General features: G+C 43.8%; 1 protein-coding gene across 1 annotated transcript; it reads right to left on the minus strand.

Annotated features, from left to right (window-relative positions):
• Positions 1-2752: 2752 nt before the first annotated feature.
• AIF1L (allograft inflammatory factor 1 like) lies at positions 2753-26407 on the minus strand. Its single transcript, XM_053473409.1, has 6 exons — positions 26250-26407; positions 25943-26004; positions 19286-19352; positions 15170-15211; positions 13349-13511; positions 2753-3402 (listed from the first exon to the last, which is right to left on the minus strand). Exons 1-6 carry the CDS (start codon positions 26272-26274, stop codon positions 3315-3317), a joined length of 447 nt encoding a protein of 148 aa, XP_053329384.1. The 5' UTR covers positions 26275-26407; the 3' UTR covers positions 2753-3314.
• Positions 26408-27754: the final 1347 nt, after the last annotated feature.

A 27754-nucleotide genomic window follows, 5' to 3' on the forward strand; every position in this document is an offset into this window, starting at 1 on the left:
TGAAATGATATACCTGTAGCGCCCTCTAGTGTGACAAAACATAATATAAACTTTAAATGGTGTTCCTCTTTATTCTGGAATGGGAAATGTTAACTAAATAAGCTCCAATGAAATGATCCAATTGGAATTTCCGTGGATTCCGACCACCCCTGATCACAGCTTCGCAGTTTTAATGAGAATCACGCAGCTGAAGCAGCCCTGTGAGTGGGTTTTCTGGCAGATCTCTCCCCCCGTGGGTTCTGCTGCGGGTGAGTACAGCCATGTTTTTTAAACTTATGTTACAAAGCTCGTTCTGCAAAAGGCAATTACTGATATTAACCCTTTCCACCCTGAGCCTTGCGAATGCAGAACCGGTATGTATAATTATCTCTTACTTACATAGCGCCAATCATTTCCTACGGTCCGTACATTCAAAGGTATACCTCCCGACGGCAGCGGGGTATGTCCGGCCTCACTCTTTCAGGGCTGTATTGATTATTTTAGTGTGTTTTTAATAATTTAAGATGCAAGGTGCCTTAATGTTCCATTACTCTGGAAAAATTGAATCACTCTTATTTTCTGCTTTTTAAATCCGTTTACACTACCGTTCACAAGTTTGGGGTCACTCAGCTGTTTTCATGGAAAACAAGGACATTTCTGGCTGTAACATAATTACAAAAGGGTTTTCTAACCATCGGTTATCCTTTTAAACTTGGATCAGCGAACACAACGTGCCATTGGAACACAGGAGTGATGGGAGTGATAAAGGGCCATTGGAACACAGGAGTGATGGGAGTGATAAAGGGTCTCTGTACGCCTATGAAGAGATTCCATTAAAAATCAGCCGTTTCCAGCTACGATAGTCATTTACAACATTAACCCTGTCTGCACTGGATTTCTGATCCATTTCATATTATATTAACGGACAGAAAACAGAGCATTTCTAAGTGACCCCAAACGTTCGCCGCTTGTTTTGTTAACCACGAATTCTGAAAACAAGATGTAGATAGCACTGTGTAATTATTTCGATCTCCCCGCAAGCTAAGTGTTTTTGTAATATAAAGCAGGGGGGATGGTTCCTTTTTAATTAAGCTGGAAAAGTGAAGTGAAAGAAGAAATAGGAAGTTTAACGACATAGGAAGGAGGAAGTACGGAAAGATGATGTCTTTAACCGAAATTGATACTTTTTGCAGAAAAAGCTGTAAAGTCGGATAAGCTTTTGGGACTTTTTTTTTTTTTTTTTTTAGTTGGCTCATCAAGAAGTATTAAGATTGCCTTAAAACTCTTCCAGCAGATTTTGGAATATTAATTTGGCTCGAGACAGTTTAATGTATTTGGTTAATGTCAGAGCTTGTTTGTCTGGTTTTAAAAAGTCTTCGTTAAAGCCAAGATGATGCACGGCTAAGGAAGCGATTTCACAATGAAAATAAAAATCCATTTAAAAAGTGTCCAGTGGGTACATGGGGAATTATAGAGGAACCGAAAGTTATCTTTGGGTAAAACAAGGAACTGGGTACACTTTTAGTTTTGCTTAATGGGCTATTTTCTATTAGCCACAAACCAGTTGTTATTTCCTTATGGAGACGTCGGCGATCTAAATATTTCTGCTAGCGCTGCTTTTAATTCCCCTTCTTCCTATGTTTGTCCTCGGTCTTTGTCTATCATTGATTCATCCTAAAAATCCCAATTTAAAGCGACAGCGCTGTGGGGCAGAAGTTAAGAGTCAGGCCCCTCGAGCTCTCTGCCTGCGCGATGGGTTAATCTAGGCCGCGTTCACCCACCAGCGCTTTAATGTATCTGCTGACCACCCCGGTTCACGTCACTAGAGGGTAGGATGACGCGAGCTGGGAGTTGAGTTGTGCGAATGTGGTTTTCACCACGGTTCTGTTCATCTCGCTGTGTTGGCATTCAAGCCACGTTGCATGACGGCAGTCGGGTTACCTTGGGGTGCCAAAATCGGCCATTTGTCTCCAGGACACATCATACATTTTACATCTTCGTAACTGGCATGTGTGTGTGAGATATAAACTCACAGAAGGAAATCGGTTCCTCGTTTACACATCCCATCTACTGCATGGAAACAACATGTGGAATGTATAAGTTTCCTGGAAAATATGCCCCCTATGGCAATCCCATACCTACCAACTATCCCATTTTTTCACAGCACAGTCTCGTCATCGTACTTTGGTAGGCAGTAGAGATTATGGGCCTGTTGAGGTGATCCTCTGATCTCCGCTGACCGCCCCAAGAGCTGTAAAATTGATGGACACCTTGTGGTGCTCTGAAGCTGAGAATGGTAGGTAAGTAGGCAGCCCCACCCCTTCCTGCCTGCATAACCCCGGCCACACCCCCAATGGTGTCCTGGTTTGGACACCTGAAATGTTGGGGGTCACCTTGTCTTTAAGTGAACTGGTACAGGGGCGGTCATGGGACACAAGCCAAGGAGCCCAGAGCACTCCCTCTTATGGGGCAGTATGTGTGTGTAGGAGCCGGTATAGACCTAACTGTTATTTAGTGGGCGGAAAATGGGTGGGCTGTGGGCGTGGCCAACCCACTCCCCTGCTGGGAGAAAGCGGAAGTTCACCCCGAGACCAGGCAAGCAGGGCTTTCCCAGGAGACTCCAGGTCCAACCTGGAGAATTTTCAGGTCTGCTGGTAGCTCTTCTTTTACCCCACCCACTTCCTGCCTCCAATCCCACCCCAATGCCATTCAAGTATCTTGGAGGCTACCCCCACATAATCGTTTTCATAAAAAAGACACCAAAGACGCAGGCTACTGATAGAATATGCAACTCTTTACAAAATATACATAGGTAAAATATCACATTAGGCCACAACACCTGCGTTGAAAGGCCTGCAGTGCATTCTAGAGGAATGGATACTGTTCTTTACATGGGTTCATAATGTGCTATAGAAATCAATATTCATAAGAGCTTACAATCTAAATTGATCGGTAATTAACAGAGACACACAAGAAAGTATTATATAAGCAGAGGCACCGGGAGGTAATGCATTTTGTCTGAATTCACAGAAGAACGGTGGACGGGTTTAGACTACTGCATGAGGTCCTCTGACCACCGGACACCTGACACCTCCCGTAATTCACACACACTAATAAATAAACAGATCTTCTACAAGGTTCACCAAAAAAACAGGAAAAAATAGAAATATTGGCCACATGATAAATAGAAGAGGCTGGCTGGGGAGGGATACAAACACCCCACTCCGAAGGCACTTGGTTGGCTGGAGAATGTTCTAGATAATAGTGCACCGTAACACTTGGCTGTATACGCTGAGAAGTAGCGAAGGGTCGTCTGGTGTTTAAACCGGTCTTCTTCAGGGGAGGCTGGTGATGTCTCTCTTTGGTGGTGGGCCCAAGGGCTTGGGGCAGTTGTCGTTGCCTCTTCCTTCAAACATCATGATACTGGAAATAAAAAGTAAAAAAAGGGTTAGAGAAAAAATACCTTTACTGATCTGTTCTCCCTGATTCAGCCTCAAAACCCCCTTACAGTGCAGGTCTTCAGGGTACGGTGGCCCACATGTCACCATTTTTAGAGGACATCCACCCGATTAAGACATATGCCTATAATACGCCGTAAACATGGGACCCTGCACTGCATAGGCGTCTACATCAAATGCAAAACTCTTAGCTACACTTCCTAGTTCCTAATATCAAAACTTCTCATGCAACTTCAAAAGCCCTGCCTCCCCTGGGGAGGTGGGCTGGCTATGGGCATGGCTACCCCCCAGACAGTAGGCATATGGGCGGAGAGTAGGTGGGAAGTGGGTGTGAACAAACACGACTTCCCTGTCCAGAGAAAGACGAAAGTGTCCTGGAGACTCAAGGGAGCATGGCTTCACCCAGAGACTCCGGGTCAAGCTCAAAGCATTCCTAGGAATGCTCCTAATATTTGTATCCAGAAATTGGGATGACATAGAAGCTCGGTTTAATGCAGAATATCGTGACTGCTTATTATAACCAAGGATTTAAAGGTCTTTTTCATGTGTAGTAGTTCATTTAACAAAAAATCCAATAGTAGTTTCAAATCAGGGCATTTTACTACTATGTCTAGTGCCTAAAATAAAGTTTGCATGATATAGAAGTCGTGGCACATCACTTGTAACTAATAGGTCAGCGAAGACGTTAGGGTTTTATAAAACATGGCCTCACAGCTACTTTAAAACGTTTTCGTACGGTTCCGGCTGTAGAATATTCATCTGTCTCCCTTTCACCTATAACGATAGCTGGACGAGGAGTCGGACATCTGCGGTGAATCATTGGGTTACGCTCTGTCAGCATCTGACAATGGCGTTTTGGCCCCGAGGTTACCTTTTTCTTTGTGACCACAGGACAATGTACAAAGAAGGAAGTATATTTCACAGAATAGAGAAGTGTTCTATGCCACCTCAGGGAATCTAGAAGGAAGTGCGAGCTCTTTGGGAGGTTATTAAACTGCTACGCTGAAAAAGATCTGACGGTGTAGGGACGTGATGAACGGCGGATTAGGAGATCCACGATTCTGTTCTCCTTTAGATGAGATAAATCTAGAAAGTGGTTTTATCGCCATAGCAACTGAGGAAAGGATCTAGTGTGAAGTCCTCTTTTCCAACACCAGAATCACTTTTTATACATACCCAGCGGAACGTTCAAACATCCCAAGCCGGGTGAATGGCTAAGGGGCTCGAAGAGTTAAAGCGGGGCTGGGCGCCATGACTGGTTAACCAGCTATTATTAGATGACCTGTAATTCGCTTGACTTAAGCCAATCACACTTTAACCCTCTTAGTGCCAGAGGGACGACCCAGGTATCCTGTGCAATTTAAAGTGAGTGTCAGCGTTCAATGTTTTTGGTTTTTTTTTTTCATCCAAGGAAGAATTGCATGAGGATGCGTTTTGATCTATACATCTGCAAGCACTTTTGCTGCCACAATGTATAGACAAAGATACGTTCTATATATTTTTTTATCTTTGTTTAAAGTCTCAATTCTGCCCTGTCTTACACATAGATCTTTTCAGTGGGTAAAAGGGTATAACTGTTGACCCTTATTATATAACCCAATTAATTTAGAACAGCGTCATTAAAGCCTGAATTAAAATTAAAGGGGTATATATATATTCGGGAAAACATATTTCTTTATCAATTTCTCAGGACCTCCTAACTAGGCATATTAAATAGGAATGTTTTTCGATTTTTTTTTTTTTTCTTCTTCTTTCTAAAAGTGCGACAAACCATACAAAAATGCTTCTTTTCATGAGTCTCCTTAAGTGTCTTTTTCAGCGTAGCAGGAAGCAAACGGCCTCCCCCATGCCCCCCAGTCCCCCCTATTCAGGGAGCGAGTACATAGAACTCTCCCGTCCGCGCTCCCCATGGGAATGCATTGAAAGAGCCTGTTCCTGCTCTCAAAGTAAAGGGGGGACACGGCAGGCATACAGAAAAGGAATTGTTAAGACCCTAGGCAGCCTGCCACATCTGAGACGGGCTCCGACACACCAAGAGGTTGGAAGGCAAGCCATCTCGCCCATCCAAGCCGGGGCTGGCGCGTTGATTGATAATAGCCGATAACGTGGAGGTGAAGGATAGAATGGAGAATGACGTTGGGGGCTGGGGGGCAATATGACAAAGACAGACAGTGTTCCTCAGGCTGGAGTGATGTAATTGAAGGCACAGAGGAGCCTGGGACTGCATAGAACTTGCTCTGTATGGCTGTGTATGAAGCTTTCTTCTGGCCGAGAGGCGAGGTGGCATATTACCTGACCACAAAGACCCCGATTTATCCACTTTCAAAGGCAACCTTTCAAATCCCGAAAGCACATTCCGCTCTGCTACTTTATACAATGATACTGAATAGTTCTGTGAACTTCCCATTCCAAACGGCCGAGATCGGCTCACAGATAAGAGATTTAAAGAGCCTTTAAGCCCAGATTTGCCAATCACTTCAGCTTCTCAAATATGTCGGTTCTTGGTTATAAATGATTCAGTTCTGGATTCTGCGGGATCCTTCAACAACTTCTCTGCTCTCAAATGTAATATTTAGTCCACAGAACACCATGGGAATTAACAAAGCTCTAAAATATTATATATATAATATAATATAATATAATATAATATATAACTAAAATATTAGTATGAAATTATGTGGCTATATGTTGATGTAGTCATCTCAGGACTGCGGCATCTTTTAAATCGCTGATATCCGTGATAATAGCTTTTTAGTGGAAACGCGTGGCTGTAAACAATCTCCGCCGCTAGAGGCTCATGGGAAAAGAAATGTACGTCTGTAGACAATGTCCGCCATTAGAGGTTCATGCAGGTATGTCTTCGGTAGATGTCAACATCGTAGTTACCCCACTGTTGCATTTTTGTGCCCAATGGGAGTCATGGGACAGTTGGAAAGTGTTCAGTGTATACTGTCCAGTCCTGTCCAAAACAGCTTTGTAGAGATAGAATATTTAGAAAACACATAAAAGGAACATATAAAGGATCCAGGCAGGATGCAAATGCTTTCTAAATTCCTTATTACTCTAGCACCCCTGGTGGCTGTATGTGGAACTGCAAGTAAAAGTTTCAGGTGGTGGCCCAAAATGTTTAAATCAGGGCTGTCAGGGGGACAATCTCCGCTGCCCTCCTTGCCAGACCTCCCCTGGTGATAAATGTTTTTCAATGATTTAATTATTTAAATCTGCAAAAGATACTTTGGTGCATAAGAAACTAATGAATTATAGATGCCAAGAGTTTAGTGCTGCTGATACCACCACCAATCAACACGACATATACCCTACTCTTCAGCTGCAACAATATCACAACCCCCGGAACCTATTAACTACCGGAAATCCGTCCTCGGGGGACGGAGACACAACATGATTTTATCCGTTTGGGGATTTAACATTAACCACCCTCGTATCTGGCAGTTTAAATAGCTGGATTGCTTTCGGGTATAGTTTGTCAGCGCTTGATTGTTCCTTCGAGGAGCTGCTAATTCGGCTTGGCAAGAGTCTCGGCGCAGACAATCAGCGTATTCTGTACGCGAAACACATTGTGCTTTCCAAATGGATGCGATGCTAGATTTCTCCGGTGCTCTGTACCGACCATGGGAAACTGACATGAGAATACTTTGTCCTACTCTGCAATGAGCGAAGTTGGCCAAAGTATACAACTTAATGACTACCGAGTGCCAGAAGGGTAATGAGGAAGTCCTGGTATCTAAATGCCGCACGGGAGCAGCGATAGTCTCAAGACATCCCGCTCTGAGAAGACATGTCCACTTATAACATTGTCTACCTACGTATTCCCCTTAACCTCTCTAGGTCCAAAGGACAGGAGCAGACACACGCAACTAAATCTTCAATATACCTCTCAATGCCCCTGTTTAGTTTGAGCAGTCCCTCCCTGGTATACAAATACCTCTGTCTCTTTCCGCCCTGGATGTTCCTCTTTTCTAGGCGCTCGGAATTTTGCTGGGAATGAATATATCTCAGTGTTCTTAAAGTAGCAGTAGTGTGGATACAAACGGTAGAAACATTTATTCATCTATATGTCCGTCAAAGACGCATAAATCCTTGAATATCCCCCAATGCCCCAGCTACACCTCCAGCCACATCCCCGAAACAAAAATACCCTTTCAGATGTTGAGGGGACCATTGGGGTTCAGCACCTCCGCTTCTCGGCACATAACCTGCCTGTACAGATGCTTTCTTTTCAGAAAGAATACTAATCACTTTACTGCTTCCATATTTTAACGTTAACTTACATTTTTGATAAAATAACAACCAATTGGCAAGCCTACCTGTCCGATTGGCTCTGCAGAAACCAGCGCCCGTCTCCATCCCCTTGTAGGATTTAGTCATGCAAAAGCTATTTTCTGCCCCAAAGTCAGTGAAATGATTAATACCGTACTCCTTATATCTGTGCTCCTTTCATCTGCCCCAAGATATCCGTTGTCTATCCAATTTAATATTGGCATTAAAGCCATTACAATAATAGCCCCTATTTGATATGCGAAGAGGCAGCTTCTCCGCACAAGGAAAGCTCTGATCTCTTTTGAAATGAAAAGGCTTCCAACAGACGGAAGTAGAGTCTAGAATAAACATTATCTAAAAGCCTCTCTTATCCCGTCTCTAAATTGGCAATAAAGAGAGCTCCAAGGTGTTCGTATCCATTCTTTGCTTCTCAGCCCTAGGGGTAAAATTCCCTCTCGGAAGTGGTGGTGCTCTGCGAGACTTAACCCCTTTCTGCGTTAGGGGCTGCCGCCCAGGACTTATCATTTACATTCATTAAATTCACCCCAAAAAGTTTGCTTTGGAAAAGGACCAACATTTTGACTCCAGAAAAGCCTTTGTAGCAGTGAGCAAGACTTGCCGGTCATCAGGGGTAGACCCTTAGTGGATGGGGAGTGGGCATGGATAAACATTGGCCCATCAACCTCGGAGACCCAGGGAAGCAGAGCTTCACCCGGAGACTCCGGGTGGGCGCTGGGCTAGGCCCGTCCCCATTCTCTCTCACCTCCCCGCCGTCTACCATGCTGAGCGTCGGAAAGGCATAGCCCCAATACTTTAATGGGCCCAGTTAAGGCTCAAGGATAAGTGGCATGTAGGGGTGCCTGATTGCCCCCCCCTTGAACTCCTGCCTTACGGGCCAAGGCGGGCAGATGCCGCTGGATATGTTACATCATAGCTTTAGGAGAGCCCGACCCTCCATGATGCGATATTAATGATGAAAAAGCGATGAGAAGTATAAAAAATATTTTTTCCCGGTTCTCTCTATTTGCTTTGTTTTTATAAAACCGCTTCAAGCTTTTGAGAGTGTGAAGTGTTAGCAGAACTCTATACATGCAGTGTTTCATTTTATTCACAGTCTGATCTGTCAAACGTCTTTATGCTGGAGGTGAGAACCTAATAACGTTCTTTTATTATGTTTAATAGCGCCAAGCATCACCGAGTGACACTTTTCTTGGAAGTCTCCTCCGCTCCCTCTGATCACAGAGATCTCCCTCCAGTACTTTACTGCAAAATAACATATATTTGTTAAAATTACAATACAATACTTTATCCTTGTAACTGATTCTCGCTTCATATCTCCGCATGATGCATATTCAGCATCCGATAAATACAATGAAATCCGCATCTATGTGTTGGTTCACGCCGGCTCACACCGGTCGGAGATTCCATGTCAAACGGTTATTTGGCAAATATATAATAAAACTGCAGCCTCTATAACTTGATGTCAACGTTCTAAAGTAGAACACCATGTAGCCAATGGAAGACAGTTAGGATTCTCATTGGCTTCATATAGTCGGTCAAGCTAAAGATTATTATTTATAGGTCTTTATTTTCTTTTTAATAATAATATAACCAGGACTGTCGTATCACAATGGCTGATAACCAAGGTCACTCCAAGGATAACCTGGCAAGGGTTTCCGTTCTAGATCACCAGTTTCTTTACCTAGAACCCAGCCTAGAGATACCAACATGTGCACTAGGGACATCGTTAAGCAAGAGGGGAACCTATACTTACGCAACGAGCGACTGCCCAAAATGAGGTGATCTGATATTGTTTTTCGACACCCATGTTTCCAAACGGGTGAGACAGCCTCTGACACGTTTGCTCTAATGAAAACATTTCTGCTCGATGAGTTATGCTATATAAATCTTAATTACCCTGGGTGTGAAGATGTTTCTGGGCTAACTCAATGACTATAATGACTTCCACGTACTTGATCATTCTCAGTATCAAAACATTACTTCCCTTTCTGGGTATTTTCCTGTTTCAATCATTCTCTGTGACTGCCGTGAAAAAGAATCCAGACGAACTGGAAGTATCCGTCAGAGACTAAGGAGGAACTCGGACACCCAAACAGGTTTTCCAATAGAAAGTCAACTGAAATAGGGCATTTAAAAATGACAGCCCGGAAAGGCATGCGTTATTTATCAACGGTGCGCCCTTTCCTCCTCGTCCGGTGGAATCCCGTCTAACAGAGACAAATTCCGACGGTGGAATTTACCAACCCGTAAGTATAATCCCATTTGAAACTTGGTACAAAGCTCATCGGTGATGTCAGGAATGCAGGTGATTAACCTTGACCAGATCCGTGAAGTGGAAATGATAATTAAAGGCTTGAACCTATTAGGAGGACTTTTAACAGCCAACCACCCGTCTGGCTCCCAACTTCCAACGCATTAAACTAAGTTCTTCTATGCGTGGGGTCGTTTCTCAAGGTCACACGAACCTTATCTGCTGCCTCGGGGGACCAAAACGGTTTTGTTGATACTTAAATCATCTCATGCTTTATTTTTGACACCTTTTAGTTGAAATCTTCTATGAGATAAATGTATCAATGCCTTCTTTTGTGTCGCATGATACTGATTCCCAGCAAAATGACGAATTAGGTATGAGGTCCCGATGATGACGGGGGGCCAAACGCCGAGTGGGGCATGCAGCAACGCCGCTCCCGCTTCACCGGAAGTCTCCGGGCAAAACCCCGAAGGTTTGTAGGTACGACTAAGAATAATGTTTTTAGTGTTGAATTTCATTAATAGTGTTAAATTCTACAGAGTAGGTGGGACGGCACCTTTAATACCCCTGTCAGCGATGCGGATTGGGAGATTGCCATGCAGGGGATGATTTATTATGCAGCGCATTGAATTGTGCTAATATTTTTGGTCTCAGCGCAACTTGGCACTTAGTGAATTCGGAGCTTTCGAGCGTTTGTTGCGGGCTGTTTTATGGTTATTATTTTCGGAGAGACGTTATTTCTGTCGCTTTTATTAAAACCACGCAAGTGCCGCCTCATCACTGCCCTTGTCCTCTTGAGACTCAAGCCTACAGCAGCAGCAATCCGTCAGTGCTTGGGTTACAAAGTTATCCTTAAGAAGGGACGTCTATAAAAATATTATTACTGCTATCAGAATAAAAATGAGTTTTCATAAATATCGCGCTGTAGTTTTTGCCCCAAAATGAGTTCTCGCTCTGTGATCTGAGCAGGCGATGAATTCTGTGTATCCCTTGCCTTTTTAATTGAGATGCCTGTGTTCCAGGGGTGTACCTGGATCATTTTTTTAATCCCCCCCTCTAGACAGCGTCGGTGCTTGAGCATCATGGTCGCACCCCATCCCCTACAGCTGCAGGCACCCTGGGAAGAAACCACCCCCCCAGCATAGGTACGCCATTGTTGTGATCAAGCTGGGAAACGTGGGATTTGTTGGTCTGTTGGTGGCCCTCGAGGGCTGGAGTTGTTGAGCACTCCTGCACTAAACTCTTTATTATTTTCACTGCCTTCATACAATATGTGGCCAGATTACAATGTGACGAGGGGAGCGCTCCCTTCTGAAGGCGTTTCACAGCTGGGTGCCGCGGCTCCCGTCCTGCGCTCTGTCTGACACCGAGGGGATTAGCGATTCAGATGGAGAGTTAAAGGGACAGACCCTGGATCTGCTGCCAGCTGTTCTGTAACTGGAGAGCTATGAGTCCCCCTTAAATTCCAAGCGACTGTCCAGCCGTCCCACACCCGGCGGAGGAGTGAGAGGTCCACAAACACCATTTCCCGTGCTTTCTTTTAATAACCAATGCGGCCTACGGTACCCAGCCTGTTCAACAATAATCCAGGGAGATCTGTTTAAACTACGTAGCTCCCAACAGGCTCTGGTTTCCCAGGGCAGTCCCAACAACCGGGGGTGTATGTCCCAAGCCACCACCAGAAAACGTTCTGTTTCACGGTTCAAAGAATATACAACTTTTCTGCAAAAGTCCATGGCCGGGGACGTAAATCTGCCACTCAAAAACCGTACTCCTTTTAACGAAAAGATGAAGAATTTTGCGCTGCGTTACCCACTTTTCTTACCGTATTTTGCATCCGCAATGGACTAACGCTTTTCCCGGGCGACTGAGCCTACTGGGGTTTTCTTTTTGTCATTGCTGTATAAACGTCTTGTTTACGGCTTTTATTCCAATCATAGAAGACAGGCGAACCGACATTTGCATTACTAACTGGTGTAATGGGGACAGACAGGTGCTATATTGCTTTGCCTGTCATCGGAGATCATCACGTTGAGGTTTTTTTTAAGTAAAAACCGACTCCTAATGGCTGGTCTTTGATGAACCCAGGCGTTATATTACCATGTGCTAATGAAAACAACAGATGCAGCCAGTTGTCTCTCGTATAAAAGGTTCATTGTGAAAAGAATCGGTGTATTTATTCCCACAGAGACCCCAGGAATAAATACTTTCAGCGCCTCGATCGGGCTCAGAAAAATGCTGAAACCAGCGAGCAAGATGTATGAAGACAATTAGTGTGGGAAGAAAAGTGATTTAAAACCATCCAAGTACAAAAAAAAATATCCAACCGAGAGGCTACAATCGTCAGGTTTAAATTCCAGTAAAGGAACCTTAAAGGAACAGTCGGGTATTTCTGCACGCATGACGCCAGCCGCAGCCGCAGGGGTAGCTAACGAGGGTTTTTAATTTTTTGGGTGGAACACTTGCTAGATTTGCAGAGAGAAAGGGGCAGTGAGGCATTATCGGACCTTTGAAATCGGCCCCCGGACTGGCCACCTGGCACACTGGGGAAATGCCTATTGGGCCACAGGATGACGGCGCCAGACACTCACCCGATCTGCCGCTCCAGCAGCTGGATATACCAGTCCTACTATGTGAGCATAAAAACATAGGTCACATACGTCATCAGGCGGCCTCTGGCCTTAAAGGGCCAGGACCGCCATATTGGGCGCCCTGTCATCCCTAGTACAGCCCTGCTTTATATCCCTTATATTAGGTAAAAGTACAGTTTTATTAAGAATCATCTAATTTTTTGATTAATTTGTAACTTTTTTGACACTTCTTTTTTACTGACTGCATGTAATCCTCGGGCTCGGGATGCAAGAATAGTGAATGGGGTATGATTCAGTTCTATCTCCGTATCATAGACCATATCTAGGAGTATCTCAAAGATGTGAAATCACCCCAAAACCTACCTTTTTTCAATTAAAAGGGAAAGAAAAACAGTGCGGTCCTCATGATAAAAGGTAAGTAGCAGTCATAAAGCGTGTTCCACTGTATGTCACATACTCTCCAAAGTCCCTCTTTCCTCCTTTAATATACATTTTTCTAGGAGGTCAGAATGTTTGCTGGGTATGAGGGTATCGCAGGGTTCTACGGCCCTAAAACCCCAATAATGTGTATAGAAACAGCAGGGAATGGGTCAATTGGTCAAATAATAAATTGGTAAGTCCCCACTTCCCTAACCACAGGTCTAAGCCAAAAGTGCCCCCTCTATGGCAGTTTGAATGGTTGGGAGGTATGATATATATTAAATTACATGACATTTTAGGTACAAATTTGATTAAAATACCCCCCTTGCGCCAAATCACGATGTACTCACAGTTTCAGCACCGCAGAACGTTTTCCTAGCATCATCTTGATGAAGTCCCTGTAGCTGATGCTGTCGCTTACGCCTCCCGTTACCTCCGCAATCATCTTCTTCACCTCCAAGTGGGTTTTGGGGACCCCTAATTTCTCCATCATCATCTTTAATGCCATCATATCTATAGAGGTTGAAAGAGAGGACATCATTATAGGGGTGACCTTGTAGGAGCAATATCCCCCCCCCATTCTAAGTGACCACGTTCTACGATATATGGCAAATTAATCTAAAGTTCGATTTTAACATTTTCCCCCCCGGATTGGTAAGACCCTTTGCGGGATAGGTATATACATTCAAATAATTACATTCTGCAGTCCCTATAGACGTTCAAATGGCCCATAAAAAAAAGAATCATAGCAAATTTGTACCTTGGGTTCGCCCGTCTTGTTTAATACTTTGATATAAACGGAATCTGTCCTGCAGAAAGTGTATTTATGTTTAACCATAGCCTTAAACGGTGCAATTTTCTGCATCCAGACACCGATTTGCATAAAGATCTATAATCTTGGAATCTAGGTCTCCGTGTGCCAAAATTTACAATTCCTACCTCGACTGCCCCTCTTACAATAAATGCAAATTAACTTTCACTCTTCTGTTGGCAAACAACAGATGGCCCGAGATATTGCTAAATAAACGATAATGATTAGAATACCCCGTTCTGCTGATTATCAGATGTGTTATAATGACCGGGGGGGGGGAGCCCGAGATGACGGCAGCAGGTATCTAACGGATTTGTCTTTTAAATTCCACGTTTTTCTGATCTTTGTAAGCAATGTGGGTGACATTGTATACAGTAATCCCCCCCAGCACTGTATACAGTAATCACCCCCCAGCGCTGTATACAGTAATAACTCCCCAGCACTGTATACAGTAATAACCCCCAGCGCTGTATACAGTTATATAACCCCCAGCGCTGTATACAGTAATAACCCCCAGCACTGTATACAGTAATATAACCCCCAGCACTGTATACAGTAATATAACCCCCAGCGCTGTATACAGTAATAACCCCCAGCGCTGTATACAGTAATAACTCCCCAGCGCTGTATACAGTAATAACTCCCCAGCGCTGTATACAGTAATAACCCCCAGCACTGTATACAGTAATAACCCCCAGCGCTGTATACAGTTATATAACCCCCAGCGCTGTATACAGTAATAACCCCCAGCACTGTATACAGTAATATAACCCCCAGCACTGTATACAGTAATATAACCCCCAGCGCTGTATACAGTAATAACTCCCCAGCGCTGTATACAGTAATAACTCCCCAGCGCTGTATACAGTAATAACTCCCCAGCGCTGTATACAGTAATAACCCCCAGCACTGTATACAGTAATAACCCCCAGCGCTGTATACAGTAATATAACCCCCAGCACTGTATACAGTAATAACCCCCAGCGCTGTATACAGTAATAACCCCCAGCGCTGTATACAGTAATAACCCCAGCGCTGTATACAGTAATCACCCCCCAGCGCTGTATACAGTAATACCCCCCACTGAGCTGATGCTTTATGGCAATGCTTATGAAGTCCTTTCCTCCATAGACTTTGATTAGTCAGGGTGTCTGGCTAGGTGATTAAGACTGAGCCATTCTATGATTTCCCACGGGCAGAATGAAGGAGTCGAGGTGTTTGTTTAGCAGGCTCAGATAACACAGCGGAAACAAATGGCAACGGGTCAAAGGGGACATTGTCCACACTGTATCTGCAGGGATTAAGATAGCCTGAACTCTTTCGCTATGTACTCGCTGCTAAATAAATATAATTCACTCACCGATCTCTCCTTGATCGTTCAAGTCAAAATCCATATATTTTTCTAGAAAAGAAAGAGACAAGAGATACATTTAGTATGAATCCATTCCAGGATTGGCAACACTGTATCCGGTATATCAGATCTTCTTGGTTTAGATTTGGATCGTTTATTCAGCCCGTTCCCACCCGTTCTTGCCCCGTGCACCAAGGCCTTGGGGTGACCTTCTACTACGGGAATGTGTTTTCTCCTTCCTTCCATGACATCCACAGTTTGTGTTTCCCTCGAACACATAGGACAAAGAGCTGCCCTTAAATTTCTCAATCGCCCGCTTTCATCATTAAACATGGCCTTTGTATGTCGTATTCTACAGCTTTTTCCTTGTATGAGAAGATGGTTGGTGCAGCTGATTAATTAACATTAATTACGTGCTAACATAATAGGCTATTCTCACTCAATAATTTGACCTAGTATGACAAGTGCTAGGAAGGCAGTTCCTGGGGTGGGTGACGGGACCTTGGCCCCATAACTCGGGGCAGACTGCGTGTGGGGCTGCCCACCGATGTCGATCCTAAAAAAGGGTGGGCTTGGGTAGCTGGAGCCTGGATGTTCCCATCAGGCTTATCGGTGTGCCAATGCTCCATTGACCCATTGAGGAGATCTCCCTTGTAGCTAGCTCATATACATTATGGGGGAAATGCAGCAAGCTAGGGTATGATGTCATATCCCAATGCTCAGTTTAGAGGACAGTAGCCATGGGGGATTGCTGGGACGTTGACCAGTGCCCACACAATATATGTCACCCATGGGTCCTCATGTTACATTTTTACACAATTTGTAGGTTTTTCCCTTCGAAGATACACCAGAAGGTAGCAGCAAACCTGTCCATGCATTTCAATTTTCATAGCAGGCATCTGAGGTCTTGAAAGCCTAAGTGGCTCCACATCTTATTTCAAGAACGTCATTCCACGCTTACAAGACGTCTTCAGATGGAGTAACGAGAGGCGCTTTTTGGAAAGGGATGGATACGTTGTTCCTTAATCGCACTTAAAGTTGTATTTGAAGCCAGGAGCCGCGTGTTATTGTATTTTTCTTTTCCGAGATGTTGGCATAATTTCGACAATCGCTTTTGGTGTGGTCTTTTTTGGCCTGATGCACAGTGAAAGGGAGAGTTACAAAAAGATTAGGTCATAAGGGAAAGGAGATTTGGATCTCAGGGTTTTTCTTTTAGTCCAAGGAACTCCCATGAAATGATTAACAGACACGGAGTCAGAATTTAGAAAAAGATTGAAAAATAGCAATTTTAAGTAAAAACATAGAACTTTTAATCTTATTTACATAGACATATAGAATTTCCAGCAGATCAGCCCGTCTTCCTCAAAAAAAGTCGTGTCTGCTGGGAGGTAGATCAATGTATCTACCACCCTCTCAGTAAAGTAAAACTATCTTACATTCTTCTCTAGTTTTAGATTATGGTCTCTTGTTCTAACATTTCTCCTCCTTTGGAATAAACTCCCCTCCTGTACTTTGTTAAATGCTCTCTTCTCTCCTTCATCTTATAAGCTGGTGTTCAAAAGTTTGGGGTCACTTGGAAACTCCCTTGGTTTTTCGAAGGAAAAGCACACTTTATCCATTAAAATAACAGGAAATGGACCAGAAATCCAGCACAGACAGGGTTAATGCTGTAAATGACTATGATTTTTAATGGAATATCTTCATAGGTGTTCATCACTCTTTATCACTCCCATCACTCTTGTGTTCCAATGGCCCTTTATCACTCCCATCACTCCTGTGTTCCAATGGCCCTTTATCACTCCCATCACTCCTGTGTTCCAATGTCCCTTTATCACTCCCATCACTCCTGTGTTGCAATGGCCCTTTATCACTCCCATCACTCCTATGTTCCAATGGCCCTTTATCACTCCCATCACTCCTGTGTTCCAATGGCCCTTTATCACTCCCATCACTCCTGTGTTGCAATGGCCCTTTATCACTCCCATCACTCCTGTGTTCCAATGGCCCTTTATTACTCCCATCACTCCTGTGCTCCAATGGCCCTTTATCACTCCCATCACTCCTGTGCTCCAATGGCCCTTTATCACTCCCATCACTCCTGTTTTCCAAGGCCCTTTATCACTCCCATCACTCCTGTGTTCCAATGGCCCTTTATCACTCCCATCACTCCTGTGTTCCAATGGCCCTTTATCACTCCCATCACTCCTGTGTTCCAATGGCCCTTTATCACTCCCATCACTCCTGTGTTCCAATGGCCCTTTATCACTCCCATCACTCCTGTGTTCCAATGGCCCTTTATCACTCCCATCACTCCTGTGTTCTAATGGCACGTTGTGTTCGCTGATAATTGATGGTTAGAAAACCCTTTTGTAATTATGTTACAGCCAGAGATGTCCTTGTTTTCCATGAAAACAGCCGAGCGACCCCAAACTTTTCAACAGATCATTAATATCCTACAAACCAATCGCCATTTCTTTGACCTCCAACTGCTAACCATCACTCTCAGCCTTGGATAGGGGGGGGTTTAAAGTGCAAGCGGAATATGTCACTATATTTGGAAGGCGTCCAGACCTTGATTTACACAATAAACGGAGATTGAGAAACACCAAGATCAGGAAAGTCGGCAAGGACTTAAGCAAGTGTAAACCTGTTAGCACGTGATGGATACAAGGTTATCTGAACGCTTACAAGCCCATTCTAAAGCACTCGGTGCATTATTACGCCTCATTCATTATTTTTACAGTAACATTTACTGTCAAGTGACACAAAATCAGGCACTGAAAGAATGAAATGATAGAACTGCTAAGGGTTATTTGCTCAACATACAAGAGAGCAGCACTGTGGATGAAAAGCAGTCCTGGCACTTTAAGGCCAGTGGCCACTAAATTACATACATGTGGCCAATAGTATTCCAAAATGTGGAGGACCTGATCTGCTGCTGGAGTGGCAATCTGTGTAAGTATGTTGTGTGGTCCGCAGGCCATGTGCCCATTGTGCCAGATCGCTAGTCCAAGCCTGCTAGAGAGTTTGAGTGTAATTGACAGTTCTACTCCCCAAGAGGTTCTGCAGCAGTCAGCCCCCACTACACTGTTTTCCCTATCCTTAGTAAGTATCTGGTATTTATTATAATTACAAATCCCATCATTTACTGCAAACTGGGAATTGTGAGCAGATGTGCAGCTCACACAATGCTCCTCTTGTACTGATTACCAAGATCTATCTATTCTACTTCCTCCTGATTTAACCCGGGACATAATGAGAGCGGCTGTGTAACTTCATGGGTCACAAGGATGGCACAGACCAGCTGTTTGGGGGCAAAGATGGCACAGGGAGAGCGTTTGGGTGTTAGGATGGCACTGGTAAACAGTTTGGGGTCAAATGTGGCACTGTGGGACATGTTGGGGGGCCCCTGGGGAATTTTTTGTTTCTAGTTAAATCCCTGGACTTCCCTCCGGCTCTGACATTGAGCTCCTGCCTTATCACAGGCAACAGCTGAAGGTTTCTTCGACAGATAGGAATTCTAGAGTTCACAATGAGGACTCTGTTGGGGGGACGAGAGGCCGGTGAAGAAACCATGAGACTGACAAGCTTGTAGGAAGAAAGGGGGCAGTGGAATTAAAGGGCTTCTCTGTCTTACAGCGCATAGCTTTCCACCTACAGCCAAAATGTTAACAGAAAGCCAAACGCCGAAAGCCAAACCAGCAGAGACCGCCGAGGTCTATTGCTTTAACCGGCTACGGAGCACACGCGACTTTGCGGTCTTCTGCTGACATGGCAACAGAATTGTTGTCCAATTACGGTCATTTAAACTCCTGCATTAGGAGCTGGCATGAATCGGTCCTGTGTGAAGAGGATTGTTTCTGGACACAGCTTGGATACTTTAAGCAGGGTTAAGGGTCGGGCTATTGAGGAGCAGCTCCTCACGGAGCCCTGGGAAACCGTTTCGTAGGGTGTGGGGGGGGTTCTGGAGCAGAATGTGGGGCAAATATTGATTGCAAGAGCTCCTTTAGTTTCTCGATTATAACCTGGAGAACTTGGGGTCTTTGTTGAAAAATGTATCCGTTCACCGTGGGAAGTATCATATTATATTGTTTAAATCTGGTCTGTTAGTCCGCCCCAGCTTACTTTTAAAGGACACCAGCTTCTCCTCCAGCTCCTCCTCGTCTTTGTATTTCTCATCCGAAAGAAACTCCTGAAAAATGGGAAATGAAAGTGAGAATCCAGCCCACGGAAGCCACATAAGAGGCTGGCAGACATCATCTATGTCATATACGATATCTAGGGTCCCATTACACTCATAGAGCGCCGGCAGATTCTGTAATCTACCCCCCCCCCCCAAATTCAAATGCGGGAAGTACATCTATATGTGTGTTGCAATCTCTGCCTCTGAAGGGGTTAACGGGGTCACCTCCAATTGAAATGAGTGAATGACACTTGAGGTTATGCATAAAAAAAGAGGATCTGGCGCTATGTTCCAAAAGCGCTCTTGTCTCCATAGCAACCAGTAAAACTCCATAATCTCCATTGTCTGCAGTCTCGCCGCATACATTGACGGAGCTGTCACTCGCACCACGTTCTTCTTTGTGCCCTTTGGGTATTCGCGGCGGGGGAAACAAAACAAAAAAAAGGCAGGGGGTACAGAGAGACTGTGGGAACACCGAGTTACTTCGGAGCCAGGCAAACGGCTTTTGCCAAGGCATACCTCGCAAGTGTCCCTCTTTAGGTGTGTCAGTCCCTCTTCGGTCCTCAAATCCCAACATCCTTGCTTTTCAATTGCATGTCCCAAATCATTTATAATACAACTCCCATCATCCAGCGACAGCATTCCTTATACCGCATGATGATTTTTGTGATGATTACACCCCTCTTACTAAACAAGACTGCACACCATACCTGATACACAGAAATATTTGTTAAAATATACATAAAACATACAAAAAACCCTTTCAATCACGTCACCTGTTGGCCCCGTGGCCACGGAAATGCTAAATTTATATCAGGGTGGCGGATTAATAATGGGTTTTAGTTGGTTGGTTTGGCCGATGTAGCAAATTCCTAAATACTTTCTTTTACACCAAGACTCCCTTCCTCTGTCACGGGGGGGGGGGGGGCACTTCCGGACTTACTGAAAGAAGACGATATATCAGGAAAACATGTTATGTTCAAGCCCTTTATCACTCCCATCACTCCTGTGTTCCAATGGCCCTTTATCACTCCCATCACTCCTATGTTCCAATGGCCCTTTATCACTCCCATCACTCCTGTGTTCCAATGGCCCTTTATCACTCCCATCACTCCTGTGTTCCAATGGCCCTTTATCACTCCCATCACTCCTGTGTTCCAATGGCCCTTTATCACTCCCATCACTCCTGTGCTCCAATGGCCCTTTATCACTCCCATCACTCCTGTGTTCCAGTGGCCCTTTGTCACTCCCATCACTCCTGTGTTCCAGTGGCCCTTTATCACTCCCATCACTCCTGTGTTCCAGTGGCACGTTGTGTTCGTTGATCCAAGTTTAAGTTTAAAAGGATAATTGATGGTTAGAAAACCTTTTTTTGTAATTATGTTACAGCCAGAAATGTCCTTGTTTTCCATGAAAACAGCCGAGTGACCCCAAACTTTTAAACGGTAAACCATTGAATCACAAAAGCTATGATTTATATGACACGGTATTATTGTTGCTGTTCTATTAAGTTTTATTACTAATAAACAGATAGTTTTAGCAGGAGTTGAAGCGTATAAAATGGTTTTAATACATCCCAGTAATATATACATTTTCTATACGTGTCTCTACGCCCTCCCTCTGTATATCTCTGCTAGTTCTAGAACCACATTTTAAACCATAGCAGGACCGCTGCGCATGTAACAAAGTTTTAAGGCAGAATTCCACAAAAACTTAAGTCTTCAAATAACGCAGCCTCCGTCGGTGTGCTAGGATTGGATAGTTTGGATAAATTTGGGTTATTTATAGAAATTCGCCTTATAAGTGGAAGACGGGATCACTGAGTCTGGGATTTTTAACATGTTCGGTTAAACGCCTTCCACGGGGAGGGAGCGAGCGTCGCGAGAACATAAGACTAATACCCTGTATTTACAGCACTGTAGTAAAGGAAGGTTGTGATGTCATAAGTCATCTAATTTAAGCACGCTTAGAGCTGGGATGACAGCAGCGCATGATTAGCAGACGCAGAGCTTCCTAGAACAGAAAGATGATGATACCCTCTTATCTGGTTCACCATGCGCAGCGGGGGGTTCTAGTTTTAGGTCCTTTCTGCTTGGGTCGTGACCTTTGTCTCCTGCTGGCTCGCCAAATATGCTGACTCTAGGACTCTTTGTCTGTCTGTTGTAATAGAGGAACTCTTTTCTGAGACCTGCTGAGATATCCAGTCTCCAGAAAAGGTTAAGCTGCGGCAATATATTAACTGGGTATTATTCACTAAGCTGCGGCCTGAGGAGCGATCCCAAGAGCCACAGTCACCCTCCTGGAGAAAGGCTGCGCAGGTATAAAGGTGTAGTTATGTGAAGAGCTCTAACTTAGTTTGTATTAGTTTTTTAATCAAGTTCTAGAGTTTTACAGTTTTTAATACACTTTCTCCGTTCCCAATGGGTTAAAAAATAATAATTTAAATAATCATAGTAGTTTTTTGGCAGAATGAGCGTCTAGTGTTCTATGATCCCGATATAACTCTAAGCCGTCCATACCAGGCACCCGAGGGCCGAAATAATACTAGATGCTCCTTTATAAAGATGTAGTCGGTCGATTCACACAATTGGGGGGGGTTATGTATCAAAAGCGATTTTGGAGCATAGTGTGAAAAGGGTCCTTATCATCATAACAAGCGTTGGAATGTTGCTGCTGATTGTTGCTATGGCGATAAAATCACTTCTCAAGCTTTGCACCAGAATCACTTTTGCTACATAATACGGGGGGTCTGCTTCTGTTGCCCAAGCCCCGTTTCCAAAGCCCTTGAACTAGCCAGGTTCCTAAAGAAATCCATGTGATCTTGAGACTGGGCTCCGGAAGAAGGGATAGGGTGCAGGTTTGGCCCGATAGGGCTAATGGCATCGTCTCTTTGATATGTAGATTTCACGGTGAATTTATGGCTGTAATTACAGATTGTGGAATGTATTGGCATACAGCGACACTTCCTTACGTGTCATTATACACGGGAACACGCGATGATTAACCCTTCCATGGAGGAACCGGATCTACTGGTTACACAAAACTTAATGCACAAGCTTTACAGGTGGGGTAACTACGACCCCCCTTTTAATTGGGGGGGGGGTGGTATTTGTAAAAGATGGGGCCAAGAGAACAGCAAAGGATTTGAAGTAGTCCCCATGACAGGTGAGGTGGCCCCAGGTGGAGGGACGTAACATCTGAAGATTATAGGTTTCTGGGGGAATTTTTTAGGCAGGATGGCCGCAGACTGGGGCTGAATATGATTTAGGTGGTCGAAAGTGGTTTGTGACAAGAGCTCACACTCTAGATCACTTAATTGTGAGTTTTTTGCCGAGCGGGGCCATACTGAGTCACTGTACGGTTTATTTCTAACTTTTAGACTCCATTTCCCCGCTCAGAAGGATTACTAGCGGCTCCGAGAACCATAATTATTGGCAGAAAATGTTATATTTATGTTTAACGCAAACAAATACAATGCAAAAGTGTAACAAAACCTCCACTATTAATTGTATCCAAACGTGACGACAAACTAACTCTTTCTGCTTCCTTTAACGGGAACTTTAACGCCTCTACTTAAGGTAAATTATTATAAATAATATCACTTTTTAATAATAAAAATCATTTTATTTCATATTAAAGTGATTTGATCTGCATTATTTTTATACGATGAATAACGGATATAATATCAAAAGCTTTGTGTTATTCCTGAGAGCCGTTGAGTGTCACCGTCATGCTATTACTGGTCAGCATCTCCTTACCTAAGCACAGGTGTAGCAGTCGGGCATAGCGATGCATGGGATGCTCACCTGTGCTCATGTAAGGAGATCTGAAAGATCACGCATCTGCAGAAGACGTCCGCCTGCTAACCCCAGACATGATTTGTGCAAATGAAAAGCCTCCCCCACTGCAAACGGGATACACGTACATCCTGCTCCTCACTGCTCCTCAGAGGAGGGCAGTTAAGTGATTGACAGCTGATGAGCTATTTGGGATAAGGCACTGGGTGTCCCCTTTAATTGGACAAATGTATACTATTGCATAATGCGGGGTAGTGATGCGTCTCCAGGGGATTTAGGGTCACCTTCCTGCATTTTAACCCCTTAAGGACAATGGGCGTTCCCTAAACCCATTGAAAAGAATGCATTTTGAGCCCGTACATGTACGGACTTTGTCATTAAGGGGTTAAGGCATATATTTCACAGCCCAATCATTGGGTGGGAGATGCGGCGCGCATACTGTCCCTATATCTGACTTTATACACAAACAGAGAAACTGCAATTAGCCGATGAAGCCCGCTCTGCGTCGCCCGTGCAGCTCATTAGTTGCACGGTATAATTATAGCATACTGTAATCAAAGTGATTATTACTCTTGTATCCTATTATAATCCAGCAGGGGAGGAATAAAGTGTTGATTTCTATTTTTGTTACTATGGGTAATGGGATTTGGCTGTCCCTAGCCCAGATTATCCCACAGTGGGATAAGGATGGCTCCTCTAGGAACAGCGGAGACCGAATAGATGTTTTTCACGCCTATTTTTTTGCAGTTAAGCCATAAAACACAATATTCCCTGCAGTTCGCTTAATATGGATCCATAGAAAAGCCAGAGAGGCGAGAAAGGGGTTAAACTTCTCCATAGCCCATTCATAGCATCGACGCGTGAGTAATTGTACTGGCAATTTTTCGAAGACTCGTTATGAGTGTCACTCAAGACACGTGTGTCACGGATCTGAGTAGTGGGAGCTTTTGGAAGACGTAGAAACTTAAAGGGATCTATGCGGAATCCATGTTAACCCATAAAGAACCAGAAGTATATATAGTGTATATATATATATATACATACTTGGGAAATGCACGTTCCAAATAATTTTATTATTTTATTATTTTATTATTTTATTAATAATTAGTTATTATATCTGTTGATCTGCACTAAAGGGCTGGCTGAGGTTAATGAGAGTTACAGTTCACCGATAACTATTGACTTTCCCTGGCCTATAATATATTCCTCTTTTCAGTTTTGCTTGCAAATCATGTGACCTGACATCCTCTGCGCTTAGAAATGACAATTCCGTCTCATCTTATGGCACAGCTCGCAGAGAGCTTTCAGACAGAGGTCAGACCCGGGGCTCCTAAAGTGTAGCTGCATCAGATCCAAGCAGATCCGTTACCAAGTCCAAAGAAAGACACAGAGCTCTAAGCCCCGTTGTACAGCGCTGGGATATAGGATGGCGCTATATAAAATAATAAATAATAATAATAAAGTCATAAAGTTTAATGCCAGCTATGTTCCAAATAAAATGTTGCAATGGCAAATAGGGTAATAATTTAAAAATAAAGGAAAAGGTGACGGCCACACATACATCCGCTATATGTCTCTCCACCCGTATCAGGCGCTTTAGTCCGACCTTGAGTCGAGGAGCCCCTATACAATGTCACGTGTTCTGTATAATCAGTCATTCCTTGACACTATGGTCAGCCTTTTCAGTGCCTTTCACCAGCTGGAAACATTAACTACACAAACATTCTATGATAAAGCTGGTCACAAAGACAGAAACATAGAATCAGCCGGCAGATCGGCCCCATTCGGCCCCCATCTAGTCGCCTGTTTCTCCTGCTGTAAAAACTCAAACCTTAATCAGCCGTTGGCCCCGTCTTAGATTCAGGAGGTGTATCCCTATGCCATGCATTTTCCACTGTATAAACCTCTACCACATCTGCTGGGAGTCTGCTCCACATATCTACCACCCTCCCAGTGCAATAAAAAGGGATCTACAACTGGTTAGCACATTAGCCAAAACAGTTGGTCGCGTTACTGATCGCGGAGGACTTTAATCGTGTGACACGCTCTCTAACATCACAACCGGAAAGCAGCCACGGAAAAAAAAGATATTCCACAGATAGAAATATTTATGTTATCTGAGAGCTTGAACAACATGCGGACACAAATTACTTTAACCGTGTGTAAGGAAAAGCCACATTACACATTCACAGACATCTGTTACTATGTCACTATGGCTGAGAGGGTGGTGGATAAGTGGAATAGCCTCCCAGCAGAAGTGGTAGAGGGTAATACAGTGAGGGTATTAAACATACATGGGATAGACATACGGCTCCTGAATCTAAGATGAGACCAACGACTGATTAAGGTTTGAGTCTTTACAGCAGGAGAAACGGGCAGACTAGACGGGGGCCGAATGGGGCCGATCTGCCGGCAGATTCGGTTTCTACTGCCTTTTTTTCAAATTACATGTAAAAGGAGGAAGAAACCCAAATATTCCAGATAACAGATTGGCCGGTTCAGAGCAATTGATTAAAAAACTGTAAATGTGAACGTTTTCTTTTACACCCAATTAAATTTAACCCTGTGTAGTATGAAATGCTTGGTTTTAACCCTTTATTATACAAAACCTACAAGTGAAATATAATAACATTTGCACCAAGTAAAAAGCGAAGGAGATTCTCTGCTATCGACCCATGAGAGCTGGCACCAGAACGCCGGCAAGTTCTCACTTTATCACGGATGGATCTGTGCCACGCCAAGTGGGCATATAGCCACGCACCCTCCTTTGGCACCGGTTTGCCGTCCCCGTCGCCAACTCACCTGGTTTATCTCTTCCAGCCTGTTTTCTTGCTGTTGCTTCAACATTCCAAAGGCTTTCCCACCTATGAAGAATAATAAGGAAAAAAAATGAAATTCAAGCGAAAAACGCGTCTCCCCCCAAAACGAACATCTCCCCCCAAAAATAATACAGCCATTAAAAAAAATAATAATTATAAAGCACAAAAGCCGCAAGAGGTCACCGCAAGATCTCCCAAAATCTGGAGAATTCTTTGAAGTTGCTGAAACCCCAAGTTTTGCAGCATTTAGTTGTCAGAAGTGTTGATACCGGGGTTATTTTTTTTTTTACCTTGGACTCTGTTGTTGGAAGTCATGCTCAGCTCTGTGTCTGATGGTGGCTTCGAGAGATTAGCCTCTGAGCCGTGAGAAGCACACGCTTCTTCTTTTTTTTTTTAACAGTCTACTTACTACTGAGCAGATGTCTAAGAGACTCATTGGTTGACTTAAGCAGCCCAACCCAACGCAGAGAGACACCCTACGTTTTATCGCAGTCATCACATCGCCCCCTGCTGGCAGGTCGGAGAATGCAAGTGAATGACAACATTCTAACTCATTCAAACTTTTTGAATTGTTTCCAAAGTCCTTGCGTGAGTCCTCGCTCTCCGTTACATGTATGAATGTTTTTATCTGGGGGGGGGGGGCTGGTTAAATTGTAGTAAACAGTACGATGTCCAGCACAGTTTCCTTACAACCAGAAAGAAAATGCTTTTCTTTTCAGCATCAGTTTGTGTGCAGAAAGTACCCCTTTCTAAATGCGCTGACCCTGAGACTCTTTAAATATTAACCCCTTAACCCGCTGTGAAGAGTCTATGTAGCCAAATGTGTTACTCAAATGGCTCTAATACCGGCCCTCATGGAAACCGTAAGCTTGTTTAAAAAAACACAGGCTTTGGTATATAAACCATAATGAACAAGGCACCCCTAGTAAAATATATCACTGTAAATTATTACAAATATAACCTAATATACCCATTCCAGACAACGCTAGGACCAAAACCCCGGAGATAAGTGCGAGGACCCAGTGACACTAAGAAATAAAGCCAGAACTAAGGACTGATTTTGGATATCCGGAACACTTGGCCAGTATGAGACCACTATGATATGGTAGAAGGAATTTTGCAACTGGTAATGGGCGGTTTATTATCTATATTAAACGTCCCAGCCCTTCGCTCGCTTGTCCTGTTATGCGACGGCTGTGTTACCGGATCTGCCAAGTTATACTCGAACAATTAAAAATAATTGTTCTAGAGTTTACTAATGTAAATTCCATTGGCACAGGGAGGAAGAAATCTATGAATCAGGTGTGACTCAGAGCCCTGTCACGGACTCCCAACAGCTGATTTTTCATCTGTGATGAACATGACAGCCTGTTTAATGGGACAAATTTGGGATTACTGAGCATCTGTTTCCATAAATTTGGGTGAAGTCCAGAACTCCTTTTGGGAGAATGGATTATAGAACGCTGCGTTTTACAGCGTGCCGGGATTTGTATTTTTTCTTTTTAACTCAAAATGCCCTATGGACACGTTTTTGAATACACCTAATAATCCGGGATCATATAGGGCGTAGAAATTACTTTATTAGAGCGAGGACATGAAAACACAACACAAAATTGTATTTTTTTGGATAAGAAAAGGCAACAGCAAATTTTATTTATTAGACTCATTGTCATACCAAACAATAAACATAGGTGCGTTAACAACAACAATGACTCAAAACACAAACATGTAAATATATACAACAAACCCACTAAGCTTGCCAAGTAATCCAGGTACCAGAGCCAAATACCCCTAA

Source organism: Spea bombifrons, chromosome 8 (genome assembly GCF_027358695.1).
Source record: "Spea bombifrons isolate aSpeBom1 chromosome 8, aSpeBom1.2.pri, whole genome shotgun sequence".
NCBI classification, from domain to species: Eukaryota; Metazoa; Chordata; class Amphibia; order Anura; family Pelobatidae; genus Spea; species Spea bombifrons.